Here is a 21,861-nt window from a genome sequence, read left to right as displayed (position 1 = left end):
CCATCTGTCTAGTCGCCCTCTATCGTCAGCAAACAGTATTTTTTATAATAATTTCCGCCATTACGTTCCGCCATTTTGCTTGGTCGCGGAGTGAACGTAAAATTTATTCTCATGTATTTTATCGTGGATAACTATTAGTTAGTCTAGAATTAGTGTTTCAACAAACACTAATGGCTTGCTTAAATACACTTAAGTTAGAAATCAAAACATTAGAACAAGTGTTTCCAAAAAACCATGAACGGTTTCAGATAATGTCAGCCAGTGTCGACGAACTGACCTGCAGATTCGTTGGCAAAAATGGAAAGAAATATGAAATACATGCAAACATAACTGTAAGTACCATATTTATCTAATTTTCATATGTGGCATAAAAATTAATGTCTTGACTCTGGGGTGCGCTTATTGATTATCTCTAGCTGGGACAAAGGGTCGTTGTTTATGAGGGCAGGGCTGTCAACAAAAGGTTTACGGAAGTGAATTTACATTTCCCTGTTGCAGCTACACGTTTGACACGTTTCTGTGTAAATTATTTACAAAACATTGATGTTTAATACATAATCAATAGTCGCGCGTTATCGAGCTCGCGGATCATATGTTTATTGAGCATACGGTGCCGTGTCGAATCGCTGTATCGATCATTTCGGGCGCAGAACGTCATTATCAAAGTGTTCGTGAATCATTACAGCTATTTTATAGAGAGAGTAACGTCTGTTTTGTTTGGTTAACGGTATACAAGCACGTTTTTGGGACAAAGGCTCTTAGTCATCCTCTCTACCTGCTTTTTGTCATGTAGACATTTTGTTGGGCCCATTACTGCTTTTTTTTCTGATGCAACAATGCAAGCTTGGAATGTAGTGTCCCTAGTTGGCCCATTCATTGATAACAGTTATTAGTGTGCATTGAACAGTATTGTTTACTAGGATTAGTATCTGTAGTGTAAACATGTACTGTTTATGTACTACAACAATCAATGATATAACACCAAACAATGATTATGTGCTGTTATCAATATTTGGTACATAGCAACCTATTGTGAGAGTATGTTATGTATTATTTCACATATTAGTGTACTAGGATTGATAACCTAATTACTTCAAAGTCCTATCATAGGTTCATCAGTCTTGGACTCTGTCCACATGGCATAAAACTTCTAAAATGCAATGAAATAAGTCATATTTTGGTGCAATGGGCACTAAAATGTTGACCTGAATACAGTAAATTTCACACAGCTCATAAAACAATACATTTATGAGCATTCACTGTTTGCAAAATGATTGCCTTGCCATAACTGTATTTGCTGTGTTATTTCTTTTGAAGATGTCTTTAGGTGAAACATATTTTTATATGTAATTTTTGTCTTGTTTTATGTATTTTTTTTAATCATCTATGAGTTAACATCCATATCATTTAATTTCAATTTGTCATTTGCATTGTTCTCTAAAAGTAGTAGTATTAGGGTATCAATAATTTAATATTTAGCTGAAGTATAATCTAACACTGTATACGTCTTGGGGCAACTCCTGGTTAAAGCATCAAAGGAGTAGTATTTCCATGAAAATTGTTACAATCACTCTGACTCCACAATTAAAATAATGCCAGATAGCAAATGCAGTAGGAAGTATTGATTTTATAAGTAACCTGTCCCTGAAACTCAAGTGTTATTCTGATTGCATTCATATGTAATGGAAATTGATTGTTTTACTCATATAAATTATGCACGTGTATGCTATAATGCAGTGCAAAAATAACATCAATAATGAATTTTTGATGTGTTATTGATGGTAAAGAAGTTAGTGACTTTTCGAATATCTCAATGTTGTTGGTGTACTCACTAAGTCTCGGACAGTGTGCATCTGATACAAAAATAAATGTTAAGGATTCTTTCAAGTTAACTGATGTGTAATTAGTTTTTTGAAGATATTACAAGTTTTAGGTACCTTTTTCTAACAGGATTTTATAAAAATTATGTAGTTTATGTGAAAGTTGTATCAAAAATCAGGTCAGAAAGGACAACACTTAAAATTAAAATCAAGCAATTATTACATAGTGCTAATTTTATTTAACAGGAGACATACCCAAACACACCGCCAGTATGGTTTGCTGACAGCGAGGATCCCATAGTTACAAATGCTGTCCAGATCCTGACAAATACACAAGGCAGAGATAACCATGTTATAAACCAGGTAAGGATATAAAATGTATGTCAAAACTTTGTATAAATATTGTTTTACTTTCTTCAAACTGTAATTCAAAGTGTATTCAGGCATGTCGCAAATTTTTCAGCTGCCTCAGTTTATATCTACAAGGTGTTGATTTGCATTTGTGCCATAGTTCAGGAGGAGGACATACAATACGTAAATAATCGATTGGAATTACAGTAGATGGGAAATAACTAATATGCACTGCTTTTTTTGTCATTGTAATGTCGTGGTATTTCCGAAGTAATCCAATTTTATGAATGAAATTTATGAGTGATCGTTGCGTATGCTTTATGTTTGCATTTGTGTGAGGGTGCAGCACGGTTTTAACGCCAGTAACATACGCGCCAAGTTTCAATAAGGCTAGATGACATTTACGGAATTCCGAAAAAAAATTAAAGAAAAAAAATTACGTACCAATTTTTTTATTGATTTGGATCGAGAATCATTAGCATAATTACCTCCTTGAATATGGCACGGATGCAAATCAACAGCTTGTATAGGTAACTAATTTTTTTACCATTCTTGGCTTTGATTAAGCTGAATCTGTAGCATATCATAATTAGGGAATGCAATCCCGATCCCGCGGGATCCCGATCTCGCGAGATCTCGTGTAATTTTTCGGGATCAATCCCGACGCATCATATGACGAGATCCCGTTCGAGATTGACGGGATTGGGCGGCAGTGGTCAGTGACGCAACACACACACAACCAAGTCCTTTTGCACCTGTATATACGTCCACGAGCTTAGAAAAATTAGAATCTACCATTAAAAAAGAAATGGATTTGCTTGAGTGTGGAGGAACAAGGGGGCGATTTTTGCAGTTTGCATATAATTGCTTCGCCACGCTGTTGCCAACCAGCGTTGAGTCGGAGAGGGCATTCTCAGCAGCGGGGTACATTGCAACGGACATTAGATGCCGTTTAGCAGATGAAACTATTAATACACTTTGTTTTTTAAGGAGTCATTTTCAAAATCACTCTTTTTACTAATTCCCTTGAAATAAGCTTATTGTTTTGATTACCTAATTTACCTACGTTAATTTCCTTACAACCTGATTATTATTTAGTTGGTAAGATTAAAGAATAAAGGTTTTTATTTTCTTTCGAGTAATATGTTATTTTAATTAACCTCACTATCACAAACAAGCAGTTATCAGACATACAGCTTTTTCAGTCATCTGAATTCAATTTTTTTTTAAATTAGACGGGATCCCGAAAATTCCGGGATCCCGCGGGATTGATATTTCTAATCCCGCGGGATCCCGAATTTGCAATCTCGAGTCGGGATTGCATTCCCTAATCATAATATAGAGTATTACTCATTATGTTCAAGTATAACAGAGGAAGTTCCTGTTTTATTCAATGCACATGTTTCACATTGTCATCTGCTGCCCAATTAGGAATTTCAGTTACTTAGTATGTTAAAATATTACTAATAAGTTATATGATTTTTGTAAATAGCACTCCAGTGTTGTGGTAGATATTTCTGGTAGTATTTTTCTGGGCCTGTTCTCTACATTATAATGGTTTCTAATTATCAGGTCATTAGCCTATTAAATTATATGCTGTTCATATTTATATGACACTTGGCTGACTAAGAAGTCAGTGGATAATTTTTAGAAATCTGATAAACCATATCCTAGTAATACAAAAATGTGAAATAGTTTTGAAATAAAAAAAAAAAGATCTATTATCACTATTGTTCATTTTATCCAAAATAATTTGTATTTAACACATCTACACTTTTGATGCAGTCAAGCCAAGCATGTAATCAATAATCTAAATATAGGACTTAAGCAGACCCTTACAACTTGAGCTAGAATAGTGTTTGAACTTCATTCTTTTTGATAACAATCTTATCGGGCTCTGGGACTAACACATAGTTAAAACTTTCCCTTTATCCTTCGACTAGATTTAGCAGACTCTTCGTCCCTGTCCCAATGTTTATGGCCATCTTCATGTCAAACTACATCTAAATCGGTCCGGCAATTTAGCATGAAAACATCTCAATTTGTTCATCATTTTAGTATGAAAGTGTAATGACTATAAAAAAAATAAATTTGGTTTGTTGTTAAGATAATATCCATGCTAACATGGTATTATTTCTGCATGAACTAAGGTTTCACATAAGTAGCTCTAATGTGTCTTATGACCTACATAGTAATTAAAATGACGTGAGACAAAGTGTATGGTGTGCAAAAAATATGTAAAAGTAGAACAAATTAGTGAATACTAAATACATTCTCAATTGTTTTAAAAGTAGGTGAAAGATATGCTTACTAAAATTATAAGTACCGTTATAAATATAGGTACTTTGATTTCCTTAACTTCATTGGTTGCAAAAAAGTAATAAGCAAACGATATGAGTAAAAAACATGCGTTTTTTATCTATGCGCGAAAACGTAAAGAAAAATTTGGAGACGAACTCAAGTTCATTGAACTCTGTCTGTTTAAAAATAAGTGCCTGCCTACACAAATGCGAATTGGACATGTCATTAACTATTTTAAAATCTCTGCAACACGTGGGTTGCCCTAAATACTTTTTTCACTTGCCAATAGATAAATAAAAAAGTGTCTTTCTCTCACAAGGGCGAGGTCAGAATGAAGGTAAGTTTCTGTATAATAGGAAGTGTGCATTCGCCGTTTGCTAACAAAATACCTCTTTATCTTTATTTTTCTATTCAATGTAAAGATTTTACCAGATTATGCTATTTAGGTGAAGGTTAGGCAGTTGTTAGTAGTGTAGTGCCGTTAAAATCAATAACGTCAGATATCTTGAATACCTACTGCGTTTTCTTTTGTTTTTCTGCCAATATTTTTATTTTCGAGCCTCCTTTATGCAGTTCTTAGGTATCTTATTGTAAAGAGGACTTTTAGTTGTTATTCATTTGTTTGTAAAGGCCCCGAAACTACTAAACCGATTTCAGAAATTCTTTCATTGACAGGAAGCTACTGTCGAGTAGCTAGGTTCTCAATTCATTGGAATCTTGTATTTTTTTATGGTGATAAGATCATGCGTTTTTTTTTTAAGATCAGAAAAGCTAATAACTTTTCACCTTATCTACATAGCATGGAGTTTGTTCATTCTTATGTTAAACATTGTGTTATCATTTCTTTCTAGGTTGGTATACTGTTGAGAGAACTATGCAAGTTACACGGTGTACCAGAACCTCCAGATTTGGATTCCTTGTCACTTCCAGTGCATCCAGCGCCACAGCAGAGGTTTGTATTCCATTTTTAAATTATTCCCTAAAACTTGGAAGATTTACAACCTCCTTGAATAGTGTAAAAAATATAATAGAAAGGTTTAAAAAAGGACAATAAAGGTTTTCATACAAAGCCAGGCGTGTTTTAAAAAAGTTATAAAATTAAACTGTCCCAAACAATTGGTGTATTGTAATGCATAATTTCCGGACTTAAAAATAGCAAGAAATAATAGTTTTCTAGTAAAATTCGAGGACTTTTTTTTACAGAAAACTTGTTCATACGTTTTTTTAACAATTTTATTTAGCGCAACGTGAACGGTTTTTAAATTAAACATTACTCTAAAGTTTTGTCATGACAGTGAAAATTTGTCGACTAAGAAAATAAACAATCAAGGTCAAATTGTTTGCAGAAATTATCTGAAGATTACTCATCTTGCGTGCCTTGCAGATACTTACTAATTTCTGTTGATTAAGAATTATTTTATAAGGTTTACGTGTTTTGGACTTCGGAATAATAAATATTAACAACGTAGTCACGAATGTAGGTTTTGAAAGGATTATAATGATAAATAGTAACGTTAAGTTCTTATTCAGTTTATCTTCAAGCTTTTCTACTACGAGATTTAGCAAATTTTTCCACCCAATGAAACTCGAACCACTTGAACGAACCTTATGAACATACGAATTGTTTTTCATGTCATCTTTGACAACTTACAATATTTCCAAGACCCTCCCAACAAAATCATCCATTTACATAAACTATATGTCCTGTTCTTAATAGAATCTTCTCTCTTATTCTAGAGTTCCAAGTGTGACGTCAAACGGCGCAGAATCCGGCACAGAAGAGGACGAGGAGATGGCGGCTGAGGAGGATGAATCTGAGGGTGAAGACGACTTGCCACTAGAAATGGTCGACGACGCTGGACGGAGCAACAAAGTAAGTTATATTTGGTTCTTCTGCAAACGGTGTTTGCCTTTTTTGGGGGAGATCTTCAAATGACCCTTCCCGCTGTGGGTGCAGTGGAAATGAATGTCAGACTTACTGAATAGAACCAGCCTTTGTACCTTCTGGAGTGTTTTGTGTACCAGGACCGCGCTAACTCTTTCGAAACATCCTACACCCCGGTTTTGCCTAACTCTTTCAACCAATACGCAGCCCCGGTTTTGCAGATTTACTTTATGTTTACGAAAGTATTTAGAATATGTGAGTGGATTATTTTTTTAGGCTATTTGTATTTTTGCTAATCTGGTGGAATAAAGACTTAGTTGGGTCATGAAGATTAACTACTATATAGTGAGAATTTTGCAGATAATAAAAGAGTTTGTAAAGGTTTTTGAAGTCTTATAAGTGAATGCATTTTTATCTAAGCTGTAGTAATGTGTGGTAGGTGACCGATTACTTTAATAGATAATACCTTGTCCCACATTAGTAATCTTTAGAAATAAAGCGTAGTTTTAATGTCGTAAAACTCGATTAAAAGTAATTGACCGATACCCATCTAGATATATGTACAGGTACCAGTTAATAAATGTAAGGAAATTGCAGGATTAGTCGTAATTACTTTGATCTATTTATTAATACATATATTGTATCGAAAATAAATCAATGGTCACCGTGTTTTATATTGTTGTTTAGTTATCATTGACAAATTATATTCTGATCCATGATATCTATTATATGATATGATGACACATCTTCTTGATAGATAGTAATCATTTTTATTTCCCGTGTATTATAATACGCCGAATAAAATGTTTAACTTGTTGTGTGTAATTGTTAGTGAAAGAGTAAAGTAATACTTTTTAATATGTTTATAATAACTATGATCTTCACAGCCATTATATATCTTTTAACTGTAAGAAAATTCAATGAATGTAAGCATGACTTTCAAGTTCGACTTTGTATCATATTAAATGGAAATATGAATTTATTTATGCAATTTTCACCTGCATAATGATTGTTTGTTGTTATTCACCTACATTTCTGTATGGTAATCTCATGTGTCAATGTCGTATAATTTGTGCCACAACTATGGCTTATTAAAATGAATATGCAAATGCAGCTCATTAATATGAAATTACATATTTTCTTCACAAACACTTAGCCGAATGGCTTTCCATTCACGTTTATCTAGGCAGATAGCTATGTCTTTCAGAACGTCTTAGCACTATTTCTTGGAAATCATTTACTGTTTGATAATTGTTTCAATTTTAAAGAAATGTTATAATAGCATTTGACAGTGAATCAAGTCATAAAATGTATTCTCACTCAGACATTCATATCTACAGTATCAGGGATGTGTTTTAGGAATCCACTTGTTATTTCTTCTGATTAGTCTAGTTAGCTATTCTTGGCACAGCACATTCTCTCGAATATCAATCAATTCAAGATCTAATTGGGTCCTAATTCACGCTAATTGTCTTAACATTTGACATCCGAAAAAAACAATGCCCCATTATGCCCTCTGATTCTTATATATCATAGTTACTTAATAAGTAACACAAAAATCCTTATATTCCAGGACGACATGGAAACAGAACATTTAGCGACACTTGAGCGGCTGCGGCAGAACCAACGAGCGGACTACCTGTCGGGCAGCGTGTCGGGCAGCCTGCAAGCCACAGACAGACTCATGAAGGAGCTACGGGACATATACCGCTCATGCTCCTTCAAGAACAATATGTATTCTATTGGTGAGTTTTGTTTTTCTTACTTATTTGTATTCAGTCACGTTCTAATTATGACCATTGTTGGACTAAGGCCCCCTCCTCTAAGCTGGGGGATTTACCCATATTAACCGCTCTAGGGATGTGTGCTACTAACTTATGCACACGTCTTTTGTGCCTTGTAAAGTCTCGTAAGATATAAGTTCAAAGTAAGAAAATTGTTATTGTTATATTTTTACAAATATAGGTAATAAGAAATTAGGTCAGAATAATGTTATGAGATGATTGTAACATGGTAGCAATATTGAGAATATAGATAGAATCTGATTCATATTGAGAATATAAACTCATAGCTACATTCACATTGTTAATATACACCAAAGTTAGTCATTGAGCCATTGAGCGCGTGTTCGCAATGGTTAAGCCGTCTGACCTCATGACCTTACCCAATCACACAATCATAGTCTATTCACTGTTATTGTACTTATAACATGACAGGCCTTGTATAGATTTTTGTACCTTTTTTTCTATTATAAGCAGTTAATGCTCTGTGGAGTTGCTAGGCCTGTTCTATCGAAAATAGGCTATGTGCTTGCAAACATATAAAAGTAGTGTCCATATTTTACTGATTTTAGGGCGGGTAAAAATATGAAAAAAAAAATACTGATGATGGATATGTTCTGTTATTGATTCTGAACCACCAGTTTTTTATGCACTGCTTAAAATGCAACCCTGCTTATTATCAGGGTTCGGAAAGAAGTCCTCACCAACTCGGTTGAAACCACTAGAGAAACCTAGTGTTCATACATTAAGACACAAATAAACACACACTTCCGTAACTGCCCGTCTTTATCTTATCGCTGCAGCGATTTATCCCACGTGTCAACAACACAGTCATTAATCAGTTGACCACATTCCGCAATTTGTTACCAATCCTTCCCGCTTCAGTGCTCAGGCCGCGGCCATCTTATCTTATAATTTTAGTGTGCATCGTAGCATATCGTTCTTGAAAACTTATGTGATGTGCAATGTTTTTGCATATTATGTTGGGTGCATACTAAAGAGTTTGCTTATAACAAAACAAACTTATAAATTCTGTGAACTATGCTATGAGTCAAAATGATGTTACATATAATATGTACCTCAATATTCTACGTTACACCAATATTCATTTCACATAGCCAGTTTTAAGCGGATGCAGCTGAGTACCAGTATTTTACATAGAGCAACTGTGCATCTGACGTCCTCAACCCAGTTAACCCACGTAACTCAATAAATACCCCTTATTAAGACTGGTAGTCACTTTCGAGCTTCTGCACTTCCTGTAATATTAATATTTCACATACTAACCTACATTTTTTTCTCAATTCCAGAGTTAGTAAACGATTCCTTATATGAGTGGAACATAAGGCTCCGCTCGGTGGACCCTGACAGTCCGCTACACAACGACTTATTAGTCCTCAAAGAGAAAGAGGGCAAGGACTCAATACTCCTCAATATCATGTTCAAAGAGACTTACCCCTTCGAACCGCCCTTCGTTAGGGTCGTGTACCCGATTATATCAGGTAAGAATAAATACCTAAAATTCAAAAGTAAAGAAAACTATGCTGCTGTCTGCTTCTAATCTAACCAGAAGCAACTAACTATCAGTGTTTTACATAGAAGAACTACCTGCCTGATAATAATATTCTCAATACAGTTATTCAGGCAGGATAAGACTCTTTGTTAAGATTGGTTGTCAGACTTTCTGGCTTCTGATTACCTGTTACCACTTTGCGTTCAGATTTGTCAATCGCATTCATTTCCATTTCACTGTCATCGGAAGAATTGTTTGCCGAATGCTTGTATCACAGCAAATTGCATAAAAATTAAAGTATCAAATCACACTCACCAAAATTGATGTCCTGCAATATGAAATGCAACCTAGTTGTATCAAGGATCTATTCCTAGAAAATTATGTAGGTAACGTAGCCGTAGCAGGTACGATCTTATGACTAGAAAGAGTAAGAAGTCTTCCTTCCAGCCATAAACCTACTCAATTTAGCTTCTAATTCTTTTTTCCCAATTCGCAGGAGGCTACGTGCTAGTAGGCGGCGCGATATGCATGGAGCTGCTGACGAAGCAGGGCTGGTCGTCGGCGTACACGGTGGAGGCGGTGATCATGCAGATCGCGGCCACGCTGGTGAAGGGCAAGGCGCGCATACAGTTCGGCGCCACCAAGGTGGTGTCCCAGTCGCAGTACTCCCTCGCCCGCGCGCAGCAGAGCTTCAAGTGCCTCGTGCAGATACACGAGAAGAATGGTAAGTGGATTAAAGACTTGTTTATGGGGTTATGGGAGATGTTGCTCTTTTCGGAGATATTTTTTGCCGTTAAAGAGTAATAGAATACATCTTGATGTAAGAGAGTATTAAAGCAATTATAACAGCAACACTGTTGTAGCTTTTGAGTAATTCTAACTGCAATATACCGCCTGCGGTTCCAACCAACTGTATTTTTTCGATTGATATTGAGTAGTCCCGATTGACCAATGTTCACCACGGTTATGCATGCATACAGCTCTTCATAAATATTATTTTTACATTATGTACTTATAAGTCTTCCATTTATAAATGTTTCCCTAGGATTCTTATTTTCCACTTCTACTCAACTAAGACAATACCTAAGATCTCTGAGTGTATGAATATGTTTGAAACAGTTAATTAACATATGTTTGTGTTTTTCCAGGATGGTTCACACCGCCGAAGGAGGACGGCTAATGCAGGCCGCCTCCCTGCCGTTACATTTAAGACTAAACGTGTGACAGTAACGCCCAAACAAACAAACAACCACTCCAAATTTTACAAGTGACTATGAGTTTGCGTGAAACTTTGCATTATGATTCCATTATGATGTTTTTATTATTGAGACGCAATTATGTATGTGTTAAGTATGACTGGAGACTATGTCGATAACTCGAGTATTCTACGTGTACTTTAATCGTTAAGTGCTGTTCTAAGATGTGCGGGCGTTCGCGAGAGACTATACAAGACTTATAGGAAATGTTTAACTGTGTAACGTTTTTGTAATCATTAATTTCTCAGAAAGTTATCCATATGGTAGCCTTAGACGTTACTGGAGTGTAAAGTTGAAAAAAATTCTTTGCATTTCTTTTTAGTTATTGAAATAAAAAACCTGTGATTCTTATACTGTATTTTGTTTGACCCTGCTTTCGACCTTGTAATATACATAGCTGGTTAATTTAATTTTAATGATACAAAATATACAATTTATGAATTTATATTTTTTTACTCATATTATGTCCATAATTTTTAAGTAATGTATTACGTTTCACGAATCCAAAACACCGTAGCACTCAGGCTGAGTCAAGATCACATAAACATCTCATCTTACATTTAACCATTGTTTTACAATTTTGATTTCTTATTCGATTTATTGAATTTCATCAAAGCTATCAATCCGTCTGCATGTTCTTTACCACCGGGAATGTTAATCCTTTTACAGTAGTCTTTGTCACTCATATTCTTATACCATTGCTTTAGTTTAGGGAATCTGAAAGTAAATTGTACAGTGGTAAGCACAGGTCTATGACATATATGAAAAAAACAGTTTTGCTAATGACAAATAATTACATATATCACACTCATCACATTCATAATCTCATTAACTGGAAATCTACTAATATTGCTTACATGATGTTGGTTCCTCAAATCGCTGATTGATCGCATTTTGATAAAAATTGCACTAAGACTAGACTAACAATTGAGCAATTTTTATATCAGGAAAATTGTTCCTTGAGGAAGCGGGTGGAATATAGGACCGAAGCGAGTGCAAAATAATTAATAGTTTCTAACCAACCTCTTTTCATCAATAGGAACTAGCTCCACCAGAGTTGCCATAGTTGAAACAATGCTTAAATCCGCAATAGTGATGACATTATCCGCCATATACAAGTTTTCGGATAAATAGTCTTCAAGCATTGAATATGCGTCCACTATATTCCTCACCATGCTTTTGGACATCTCTTCCAGTCTTCCCATGTAGGTAGGAGCCTGGAAATAAATTCGGGAGTCATTTGTGTGTAACTATTACCTCCTTTCAGGATAATAGTAATGTTGCCAGACGAAGGATTTTCATGTAGAATAATTTTTACATCTAATATTTCCTTGTTCCATTAAAAACAAAACTTCCGTTTTACTTATTTTTCTTCTAGAAAAGAGTTCAGTTCAGGTCGAGTAGGTAGTCCATTAATTTTTATTTTTTTTAACGCCCGCATTGAGCATCAAGCGGTCAACAACCAGAACTGCGTTGGCGCTTTTAATTGGTCCTCCTTGTATACTTAGGACGAAAGTAATGTCGCCCGCATTTTTCCAATAGCTACCAATATTCATCTGTCTGCGCCCATAAAAATGTGTGGGTGGGATGTGTTTTCTCCAACCCCGTGCTAACAATTGGCATGGTGACACCTTGAGAGCCTATGTAGGTAAGTATCTTCAAAAATAATCCAAAAATATAATTACCATAACAGCTCTCAGTCTTTGAAATAAAACTCCACAGTCAAAGAATAGTCTCTGATGAACTGTCGCGCGCTTTCTGCTGTCAGTGGGATACAATGACGAATGTTCAGGTTTTCCATATTTGTCTAAAAGGTAAATCATTATTGCATGGCTGGAACAAAGGAAAAAAATTTAAATAAATTCGGGCTGTTTTCAATATTTATAGATAGGTACTTATGAAGTAGGTAGGTACAAAGTTTTTTTTGCCTACCTGTCAGCAAGCCAAAAGTCTCCTTCGTCTAATATTGGTATAGTTCTCATTGGATTTTTCTGAAATCAGTGTGTCGTTAATAAAGGCACAGCTTACAAGAAAATAATTTGGTTCTTGTGATTTCAGTGTCACGTGCAAATATTTGTGAGAAAAAAATCGTGCAAACTATCGACAACATATCTAGTACAAAACCAGAACTATAATTTTATTGTGAAATTTCGAACAATAGGTATCTTTTTCGATTCGAGGGAGTTATTATTAAATACATAAAAATTAAGTATGGAAATAACTTTAATTAGGTACCTAATTTACAACAGATACCATTTTGAATCAAGAGGCTAACAAAAAACAATAACGTATAGTAAGGAATTATTTATTATTTCCGTACTTACCTTCTTAAGTTCAGGAACATCTTGCTCCCGTAACACAGGATTCAAAGTCCTTTGCTCGACGTCCAGTCCCAATATATCAATGACCATCATCACAGCTCTGGCCGGTGGACTGGGGTCAGCTTTGTACAATATCGGCTTCATATTAATAACCTTTTTGTGAAGATACAAACAAAATAACATGATTAGAAAGTCAATATTTACCTAGTCACAATGTGGGAAGAGAAATAACACTGAATTTCGGGAAATTTTCACTGGTTAATGCGATTTTCTTGCATAAAAACATGTTGACGAGTCAAAAACACATTTTTAATTGGTAAGGAGGTAGATAATGCCTTCACTGATTGGCTTAAGTTCGAGAATAAAATTAAAAATATAAAAAAATCCGATCTACCTACCTTGGGTTTATTTTTTTTATAATTAATGTCTGTTGGGGGTATTGATGATTTACTACTGAGCTATGAGCCTTCTAAATGAACTTTGTTTCGTAATAGGTATTATTAAGAGTCGAATTATCTGTAATCTTTATGACTGATAACAAATTATCTCGTATATCGCGATTTGGATGGCTTAATATTTTACAAACAATTTAAGATGCTGTCGACCACCTAAAATATAAGTAGGTATTATAAGTTTTTGTGTCAAAGAACTTAACCTAAAAAATTAGGTAGGTAGCTAATTAAATAATGTGCCTCAGAGTATGCTTTTGGATTTAATTATAAACTACATGTGCTGGGATTATTTGTTTACAGTACTATCAGTAGAACAATAAACTTAATTATCATCGTGTTTCCATTTTAATGGACATCAAGCAAGTTGTCTTCTTACCTTTATCCAATTGTTCCACAAGCATTAGGTACCTTTAATTTGGTAGCACATTGACATAAGTATATAACCAGCGAATAGTTTGTGAGTTTAAGTTGTATCTCCGTAGTTATGTACTAAACACTGATGAGGTCATTGTCCATTCCCATATCTAAACTCGTTTTTTATCAAGCAGCATTACTTAGTAGTTAAGCTTAATTTCAACAGATGGCAGCACAGTTGCGTAAACAGTAAATAATTATGGGGATTGCAGAAAAATAACCATATCACCTCAGCATATCACTAAATGAGAACTTAGTAAATTAAATCAACAGCATTGATGCCTCTGTGGGCATGTAGATACTTCTCTATGTACCTACTGCTTTTGTACCTTTTACTCCTATGAGCTCCTTTATGCATTTAGTGTAGTGTGTGGTAGTTACGGCTGGCAATCCCCTCTATCTGACTGCCTATAGGTACGTAGGTACAGGCAGGGTCCTTATCCGCCAAAGGGTGTATCTACCTATCACGTCGTCATCACCACCAGCTTTTATATTTTTCCACTGCAGAACAAGTCTCTTCTCATATAACGAAGGAATCACTAAGCTCGCTCAATCTATTTTCATCTGTTGAAATAGGTTGGCTATTTTTTTAAACTCACATTAGCAAAGTTTACCGTCCTGAAATTATATTCCAGATCCATCATGTTAGCTAAGAACATTACCTACGAAAGAGTATGTTCGTGACTTATCTATGACAAATGAGATGGGTTTAAAACTAAACGTTTGTAAAACATATTTCTCTTAAAAAAATAGAAACTCTTATTTTGATTGACGTGCAAAGACGTGGTTTTTAAAAAGCCATTTAAGCAAATAACTTATCTTAAGTTGACAAGCTGTCATTATTTTTGTTTATGAACCTAACCGAACCAAATATTTTATCGAGTGTTATCGGCAAAGTTTGACCTACGCCATTTATAATTGTCTCGTTGTCTCATTATTTTGACTTGTAACGTTAAAACGTTTCGGGTGTTTCGTCAGGTTGAAATTGTTTGGTTAAGCCTAATAAAACGAGGCAATAGGCGTCGTCCTAATTGACAGCGATCGCGCGATGGCGCGATGCGTTTTTCATCTAAGACGTCGTCCTAATTGACAGCGATTGTACGATGACACGATGCGTTCTCGTCGTTCGATGAGTTCAAACATACAGATTTCATCAGAGTGTCCTATTTGAACCTCGCAAGTGAGATAGTGAGATCGTGAGATGAAAAACGCATCGCGCCATCGTGCGATCGCTGCCAATTAGGACGACGCCTTAATAGGCCCCTTCACGCTTCACACACAATAGGTACCTACCTACAATTCAGTTGGTATACACAGAATTAATTAAACAAATAACAATCAACAAAATTGAAACTATCTACCCTCGTTACATCTTACACCTATAGCAAAGAGTCGCTTACATTATGATTTTTGTTTTATCTCTTCATATTTTTATTAGCTATCTATGGTTTGACCTCTCCACCATTTAATCTCGCTGCTGTTTGCATTATTTCGCGTCACAAATATTCCATTTCAGATTACGTCTGTTCATAAGAAATGTTTGTTTTCGATTACGTTATTCAACAATCTGTTTTTAAACTTGACCTTTGTAAACGTTGACAAGGGTCATTGGCCTCAATTATTATTATTTATATGTAGTGTCCCTAAGTCCGAAGCCAGCCTAAACTGCGGTTGGATCCTTTAGTGTTGTCGCTTAATAGTGGCCCTTAATTTATAGTTCCGAGCCGTTTGTCCAGGGGTTATAGTTCGGCCATTCAGAGAATGCGTTCCTGACACGTCGCGATTGAACTGACGACGTAACTTTGCAATGGCGTTGCAGTTACGATAAAAATATTTTTGCTGGTTGTTTACCGTTTTAACAATTGAGGAGCATTAAAACAACATTATTATATCAATAATCAATGAATGTTATTACGTCGTCAGTTCAATCGCGACGTGTCAGGAACGCATTCTCTGAATGGCCGAACTATAATTCGCATCTATTTATCTAAATGTACAAACCTGCTATTTCCTACATCATTACCCTTGTCCTATGGAAATTCCCGCCCGGATGAACAGCTGCTATAACAGTCTCCAGGGTGGTATTCTTCGTAATACGTTTTTGATATAGGTCTTTATATTTAATATTTACTACGAAAATGTATCAAACAAACTGACTCTCATATTCATAATATTATGTATGACAAATAATAATAACATTCTAAGTTAAGACAGACAGCTTAACCATTATGAAATAGGTACCTACCATATACTTACCATACTCTAGATTGCGATCAGACTATTACCTACAAAACATACTAAGTGGTTGGAAATATAACAAAAACAAAAGAATACTTTCATGCTTTTAGCTCCTAGCTAGTAAGTATCTATCTTTTTCAGCTAAAATATTGTACACAAAACCACTTAGCTTACTTCTAATAAAAATAAACTTTATTTTGGTAATTCACTTACGAGGTTCAGGAAGTATAAGTTCAGTCTAAAGGAAAACAAAACAACCTTATTTAATTATAACTATTTTCGGCCATAACAAACATGTCAATTGAACTATCTATCTAAGAACCAAGTCTTCTATTAATTTTGTAGCAGAAAATAAATGAAATAAAATAATGATGGTTTTGGTGAATTATTATCAAAATCCCCGCGGCCACAAAAAGGGTTTACACGTGTTTCGTAATTTAAATCCTAGCTATTTTTGGTTCCTTGCGATTATCATTATAATTTTCTTCGTCCTTGGTTAATTGGCGAATTATAAGAATCTTTGAAAGGTCTATCCTATCTACTGAAATCGGAATCGCGCCCACACAAGGACAAGATAAACATCGTAATATTATATTCGAAAGAGAATTTAAATACAAGAAAAACATGTTTAATATCCTACTTATATTATGAAAGCTTTATTAATATGAAATTGCGAAAGTGTGTTTGTTACTCTTTTACTAAAAAACTTTGATTTTGGTGAAACTCGTCAGCTTATATACCAGAATAAATAAATAAAGCATATCTATGAGCAAGTAGACTACTTTTTTATCCAGGATGTGTGAAAACTGATTCCCTCGGGATACAACTGAAACCACGAGCAGAAGCTAGTTATAAATAATTAAAAAATATGATGCGACTGATCTTTTTAGACGCAGACATAATAAACTCAATAAAAAAGAACATTACCTACATTTAAATGTAAATACAATTTTATTCGCAATACAACACAATAATGAGTAATTACAACGGTTCTTTACATAAACACTTATAAATAGGTAGTACATTCTTTACAATGAGAAATAATAAACATTTTAAAGACTAAGAAATTAATAAGGTACGTTGGTAAACAAATATGAGACAGATTCGGCGTAATGAGTACGTCTAATAGCCTCAGCTAGCATCACAGATATGTCAATCGTTTGTATCTTCGGGCACATCTTCATATTCGCGTCCTGTGGGATCGTGTTTGTGACCACAATGCCTTCGAGGCACGAGTTATTAATCTTCTCGATAGCGTTCCCTGCGAATACTCCATGGGTTAGTATCGCGTAGACTTTAGTAGCTCCAGCCTCGCGTAATGCTTCAGCTCCCTTGACAATCGTATCACAAGTGTCAGCTAAATCATCAACCATAATAGCTGTCCTGCCTTTCACACTACCCACAAGAACTGTCGCATCTCCTTCGTTAGCTCTTTCCCTCTCCTTGTGAATGATAGCGAAATCAATATCAAGCCTGTCTGCGATGGCAGTCATCCTTTTCACACCTCCAGCATCAGGGGAGACCATCACACTGCTCTTCCAGTCGGCAATGTTTTCTTTAATCCATTTTGTGATTGCTGGTTCCGCGTACAAGTTATCTACAGGTATGTTGAAGAATCCCTGAATTTGTGAGGAGTGTAAATCGATTGTAATGACGTGGTCGGCGCCAGCAACTGACACGAGGTTTGCAAGAAGTTTAGCTGTGATTGGTGCTCTGCTCTTTTCTTTCTTGTCTTGTCTGGAGTATGGAAAGCAAGGTACAACAGCCGTTACACGGGATGCAGATGCGATCTTGCACGCGTTGATCATAATAAACAGCTCCATAAGGTTGTCGTTGATCTCTCCGCAGCCACTTTGAACGATGTACACATCCTCACCTCTGACTGATTCGCCAATTTCGACATTAGTTTCTTTGTTGCTGAATTTTTTCGTTGTAGCTCTGCCTAAGTCGATGCCAAGTCGCGCGACGATTCTCTTGGCAATCTCCGGATGCGAGCTACCGGTAAACACTTTGATGTTCGGCATTCTGGCACCAGGGTTGTTGAAACTACGTTTACGTGGTTCTTCTGTGGGTGTGGGCTCCTTCAAATTATTCTCCGGAATCATATGTTCAGATCGAGAGTGAAGACTTCCTTCACTGGCCGCGTACCACCACAAAATAAGTTGTTATTTGATATAAATGAAGATTTATCTGGGTTCACAAAGAGGTCAGTTCAATATAATCTATGTCCCCCGCAGTGGAACTGTACGCGGTCTTATCCATGTTTCAGTAAACACGCAAATATAAACACTGAGAGCTACTTGTTTATTGATTGAGGCAGAATATTACGTAAAAGTACCGTTTATTACGAAAACGCGCGTAAGAATAGAGAACGAACACATAAGACTATTTTATTGTATTAAGATAAGGGGGTCGGCAAGTGATCTGCCACTAATTGCATCATGACCGATAAAATAATTGCCTACTGTTAGTAACCTGTTTATGCGTTGGCATGGATACAAATAACAATCGATATCGTTTATATAGTTCTTCTTGCCAAAATATTTAAAGAATTTATTGTGTTGACGTACGATTCTCTTCCTAAAGTAATTGGGTACGTAGACGTACTATTTTTATTTTGGAATCTAAGAGAGGCACTTTAACGGAAATGGTGCGTGGGAGGACCAGCCAAGTTTCGTGACTTAACAACGAATCTGGAAAAGCGTAGGGGATCTACGTAACGGTACAGACTGAGGCCTAATTCTGTAGGATGTAATATTCGTAAAGTAGCGGATTCCTCCAAGATTAAACTCGGTGTCTATTTGAAAACGCCGGATAATTTTACCCGTTTATTTTCTTAAAACGTCTGCTTTGTCATCACACGGTCGAAGTTCATTCACTTAATGAAGACTTCTTACACAATGCTTTACACATGTTTTAGATAAAGTAATATTTTATATATGATTTTAAGACACTTTAAGGGGGTGTGGGTGGTCATCCCACCATAACAATTTATAAAGATTACGAACCCTGGCAAGTGGCTGATGCGTAGAGTATTTTTATGAGCGATTAAATAATATTGGACGGTGTTTTGTTACTTGTATTTCTTTCTGTTTTTACTAAAATAATTCCATTGTTCATACGTTTGTATCATAACCCTTCTTATAGTCTATTTTTTTCTAGTTGACCGATTGACTTACATTGACAGTTGTCTGAGTGACCTCCTCAGAACTAACCAATCTATATCAGTCAAATTCGATACACTACATTTCTCACTTGATCGCCCCGCAATAAGTATGATAATCGCTCGAGTTATTTCATATTACTCTCCGAAATTCTTGTTTGTTTACTGGATAGAAGACAGTACTGACAATCGTTTTTTCAGTTGATTAGTTAGAGAATATGTATGTAATAGCAGGCCTCTGTCACTCGACGTACTTGCGCGCGATAAATGCCTACCGCTCGCTGGGTTACCGGTAACCCCATGCGACTCAGGGCTTTCAATAGTATATCACGCGCCGCGCGCGTTCCAATATTATTATTTTTATTTCGTGGCATGTTATGCTGTTGGTTTTTATTAGTTTTTTAAGCTACCTAACAAACTGATGGATTATTTTGAGTTGTGTTGGTTTATATGCGACTATTGTAAGATTTAGAAACATTTGACCTATTTGGCACAACCTTTTATTACTTTTTTTTAAAATTATTATTCTATTTTTTTATTTCTTTGTGTATGTATGGCTTGTGTCAATAAATATCTTTTCTTTCTTCTTCTTCTTTCTTTCTATTTTATATTTATGAACTTATCTAGTAATTCTATTTTTTTTATATACTTATCTACTTTATGATTTTAACAACAGAGATCATTAGGTACTTATTTAACTTTAGATACCTACTTTATATGAACTGTATTGTGAGTTTTGTAGCTCAAAACACATCTCGAGTGTAAGTAGGTATAGTTTTGGTCCAACTTAATGACGACTCGGAACATTACGCGTTTCGCTACGCAGAAACCAATTTTAGGTATGTATCAACACTCGACGGAGTTGTACCATATGGGGTATGGCACTTGTGCGCGAAAAATAGTTGGAAACCGCCTTTGATTTTGACGAAAGCTTTACTTAAGTACTTACCAACCACTACACTACTTAACCATCGGTGTAGGGCCGATAGTCATAATATATTTAATATGGTAGGAATATGATGTATGGGGTAGACCATCATCATATAAACTATTGGGGTAGACCAATAGGTGAAAATAGAAAAGCAATAGTTATGGGTAGTAGTAGTAAGTGGGTGTAGTTTACGTTATTTAGTTTAGTTTTTTAGTTTATATTATTTAATTTAGTTTTTTAGTTTATATTATTTAGTTTAGTTTATATTATGTATATGTTTTAGTTATATTTAGTGCATTTAGTTTTAGTTGATTTTTTAAAATTTGTTATATAATTTTAATTACAGTTATAGAATTTAAGTTGAACTAAGAATTTATTCTTTGTAGTTTATTAGTTTTAAGTCCTTAATATGCCAATCTCCTATAGACTTTCCAGACATGTCAGCTAATTCATAAACCAAGGGCGATTTTTTCCCAATTACTTGACATTTTATAAACTTAGGCGCTAATTTTTTGTTAAAATATTTATCTTTATCGCTCTGGTAGAAAGTTTTTTTCCAGACGATATCACCTATATTGAATTCAGCAGCCTTTCTGCGTAGATTATAAGATTGCGAATTAAAACACACACCAAACACTAGGAAGTGGTGAAAGGGGGGCGTTTTGGGGGTGCTGTCATTTTGTATTTTTGACGTGAAAAAGTGCTAGAATCTAGCCTATTTTCAATAAACGATTTTGACTTTGACTTTGACTTGACTTTGACTTACCTATGCTTACGTATTAGGTAATATTTAGTAATATGTACCCATACTCCATTTTAGTAGGCAATACAATAGTTAACTAAAGAAAAATATTCTTGATATTACTTTTTATTTAAAAACTCAGTTTTAAAAAAGGCTATCTTAAAATAAGCGTAACTTTATTTTCCTACTTAAATATTAATAAATTGTTAGAAGCAACCCTAAGCACGGCCACGACACGGTTGCGGTCACTGAACTGTGCGCTATCGCATTGGAATAACAATTAAGCGCTCGAGCTTTTAAGGTTCATTTTATAACGCAGCTAGGAATTTGTAGGTAGTTGGGGAACTTGTAGTTGCTTATAACAGTAGGTATGGACTTTTTTGTATGGAGTGATTTATCTGTTACGTAGTAACTATTATATAATCTGTGGTAATAGTCACACTGGTCGATGATCGATCAATTATAAGGTTGACGCTGTGTTTTACCATTTATTATGTCATGAGGAGTTCCTCCGTATCCCAAGCACTTTAAATAGGTGGGTCCCGGCTGTCACTTGAGAAACTTTGGTAGTGGTCAGAATTTTACCAGTGAGTATCGATCAGTTCAGACTCGGCGGCATCCGACTAGACTGAAAGAGGACCCTAACCTACCTGGATATACAAATGAAGCAGAAAGCATAGGTACTGAGTTTAC

The 21,861-nt window shown here is 35.3% G+C and overlaps 3 protein-coding genes across 5 annotated transcripts; 1 reads left to right on the top strand and 2 right to left on the bottom strand.

Moving 5' to 3' along the window:
• The first annotated feature begins 41 nt into the window (after positions 1-41).
• On the top strand, positions 42-11,258 carry LOC124636958 (ubiquitin-conjugating enzyme E2 Q2). The gene is made up of 8 exons (XM_047173256.1): positions 42-332; positions 2,067-2,183; positions 5,324-5,424; positions 6,210-6,345; positions 7,931-8,102; positions 9,449-9,640; positions 10,148-10,375; positions 10,800-11,258. The coding sequence occupies exons 1-8, from the start codon at positions 171-173 to the stop codon at positions 10,829-10,831; spliced, it is 1,140 nt and encodes a 379-aa protein (XP_047029212.1). The 5' UTR covers positions 42-170; the 3' UTR covers positions 10,832-11,258.
• On the bottom strand, positions 11,250-14,209 carry LOC124636959 (glutathione S-transferase 1-like). Of its 3 annotated transcripts, XM_047173258.1 has the most exons (7): positions 14,057-14,198; positions 13,627-13,836; positions 13,232-13,381; positions 12,840-12,898; positions 12,593-12,740; positions 11,931-12,124; positions 11,250-11,624 (listed from the first exon to the last, which is right to left on the bottom strand). In XM_047173258.1, the coding sequence occupies exons 3-7, from the start codon at positions 13,370-13,372 to the stop codon at positions 11,480-11,482; spliced, it is 687 nt and encodes a 228-aa protein (XP_047029214.1). In that variant the 5' UTR covers positions 13,373-13,381; positions 13,627-13,836; positions 14,057-14,198; the 3' UTR covers positions 11,250-11,479. The 3 variants fall into 3 exon arrangements, with proteins under 3 accessions (XP_047029214.1, XP_047029213.1, XP_047029215.1); XM_047173257.1 differs by lacking the exon at positions 13,627-13,836 and having other exon boundaries at positions 14,057-14,209; XM_047173259.1 differs by lacking the exons at positions 13,627-13,836; positions 14,057-14,198 and adding an exon at positions 13,433-13,527 and having other exon boundaries at positions 13,232-13,350.
• Positions 14,210-17,260: 3,051 nt separating this feature from the next.
• On the bottom strand, positions 17,261-18,579 carry LOC124637116 (ribose-phosphate pyrophosphokinase 2-like). Its single transcript, XM_047173458.1, has one exon. The coding sequence runs from the start codon at positions 18,435-18,437 to the stop codon at positions 17,400-17,402; it is 1,038 nt and encodes a 345-aa protein (XP_047029414.1). The 5' UTR covers positions 18,438-18,579; the 3' UTR covers positions 17,261-17,399.
• Between the last annotated feature and the right edge of the window lie 3,282 nt (positions 18,580-21,861).

This window comes from Helicoverpa zea, chromosome 15 (assembly GCF_022581195.2).
Source record: "Helicoverpa zea isolate HzStark_Cry1AcR chromosome 15, ilHelZeax1.1, whole genome shotgun sequence".
NCBI lineage: Eukaryota > Metazoa > Arthropoda > Insecta > Lepidoptera > Noctuidae > Helicoverpa > Helicoverpa zea.
This window is presented reverse-complemented; position numbering and strand designations above follow the sequence as displayed.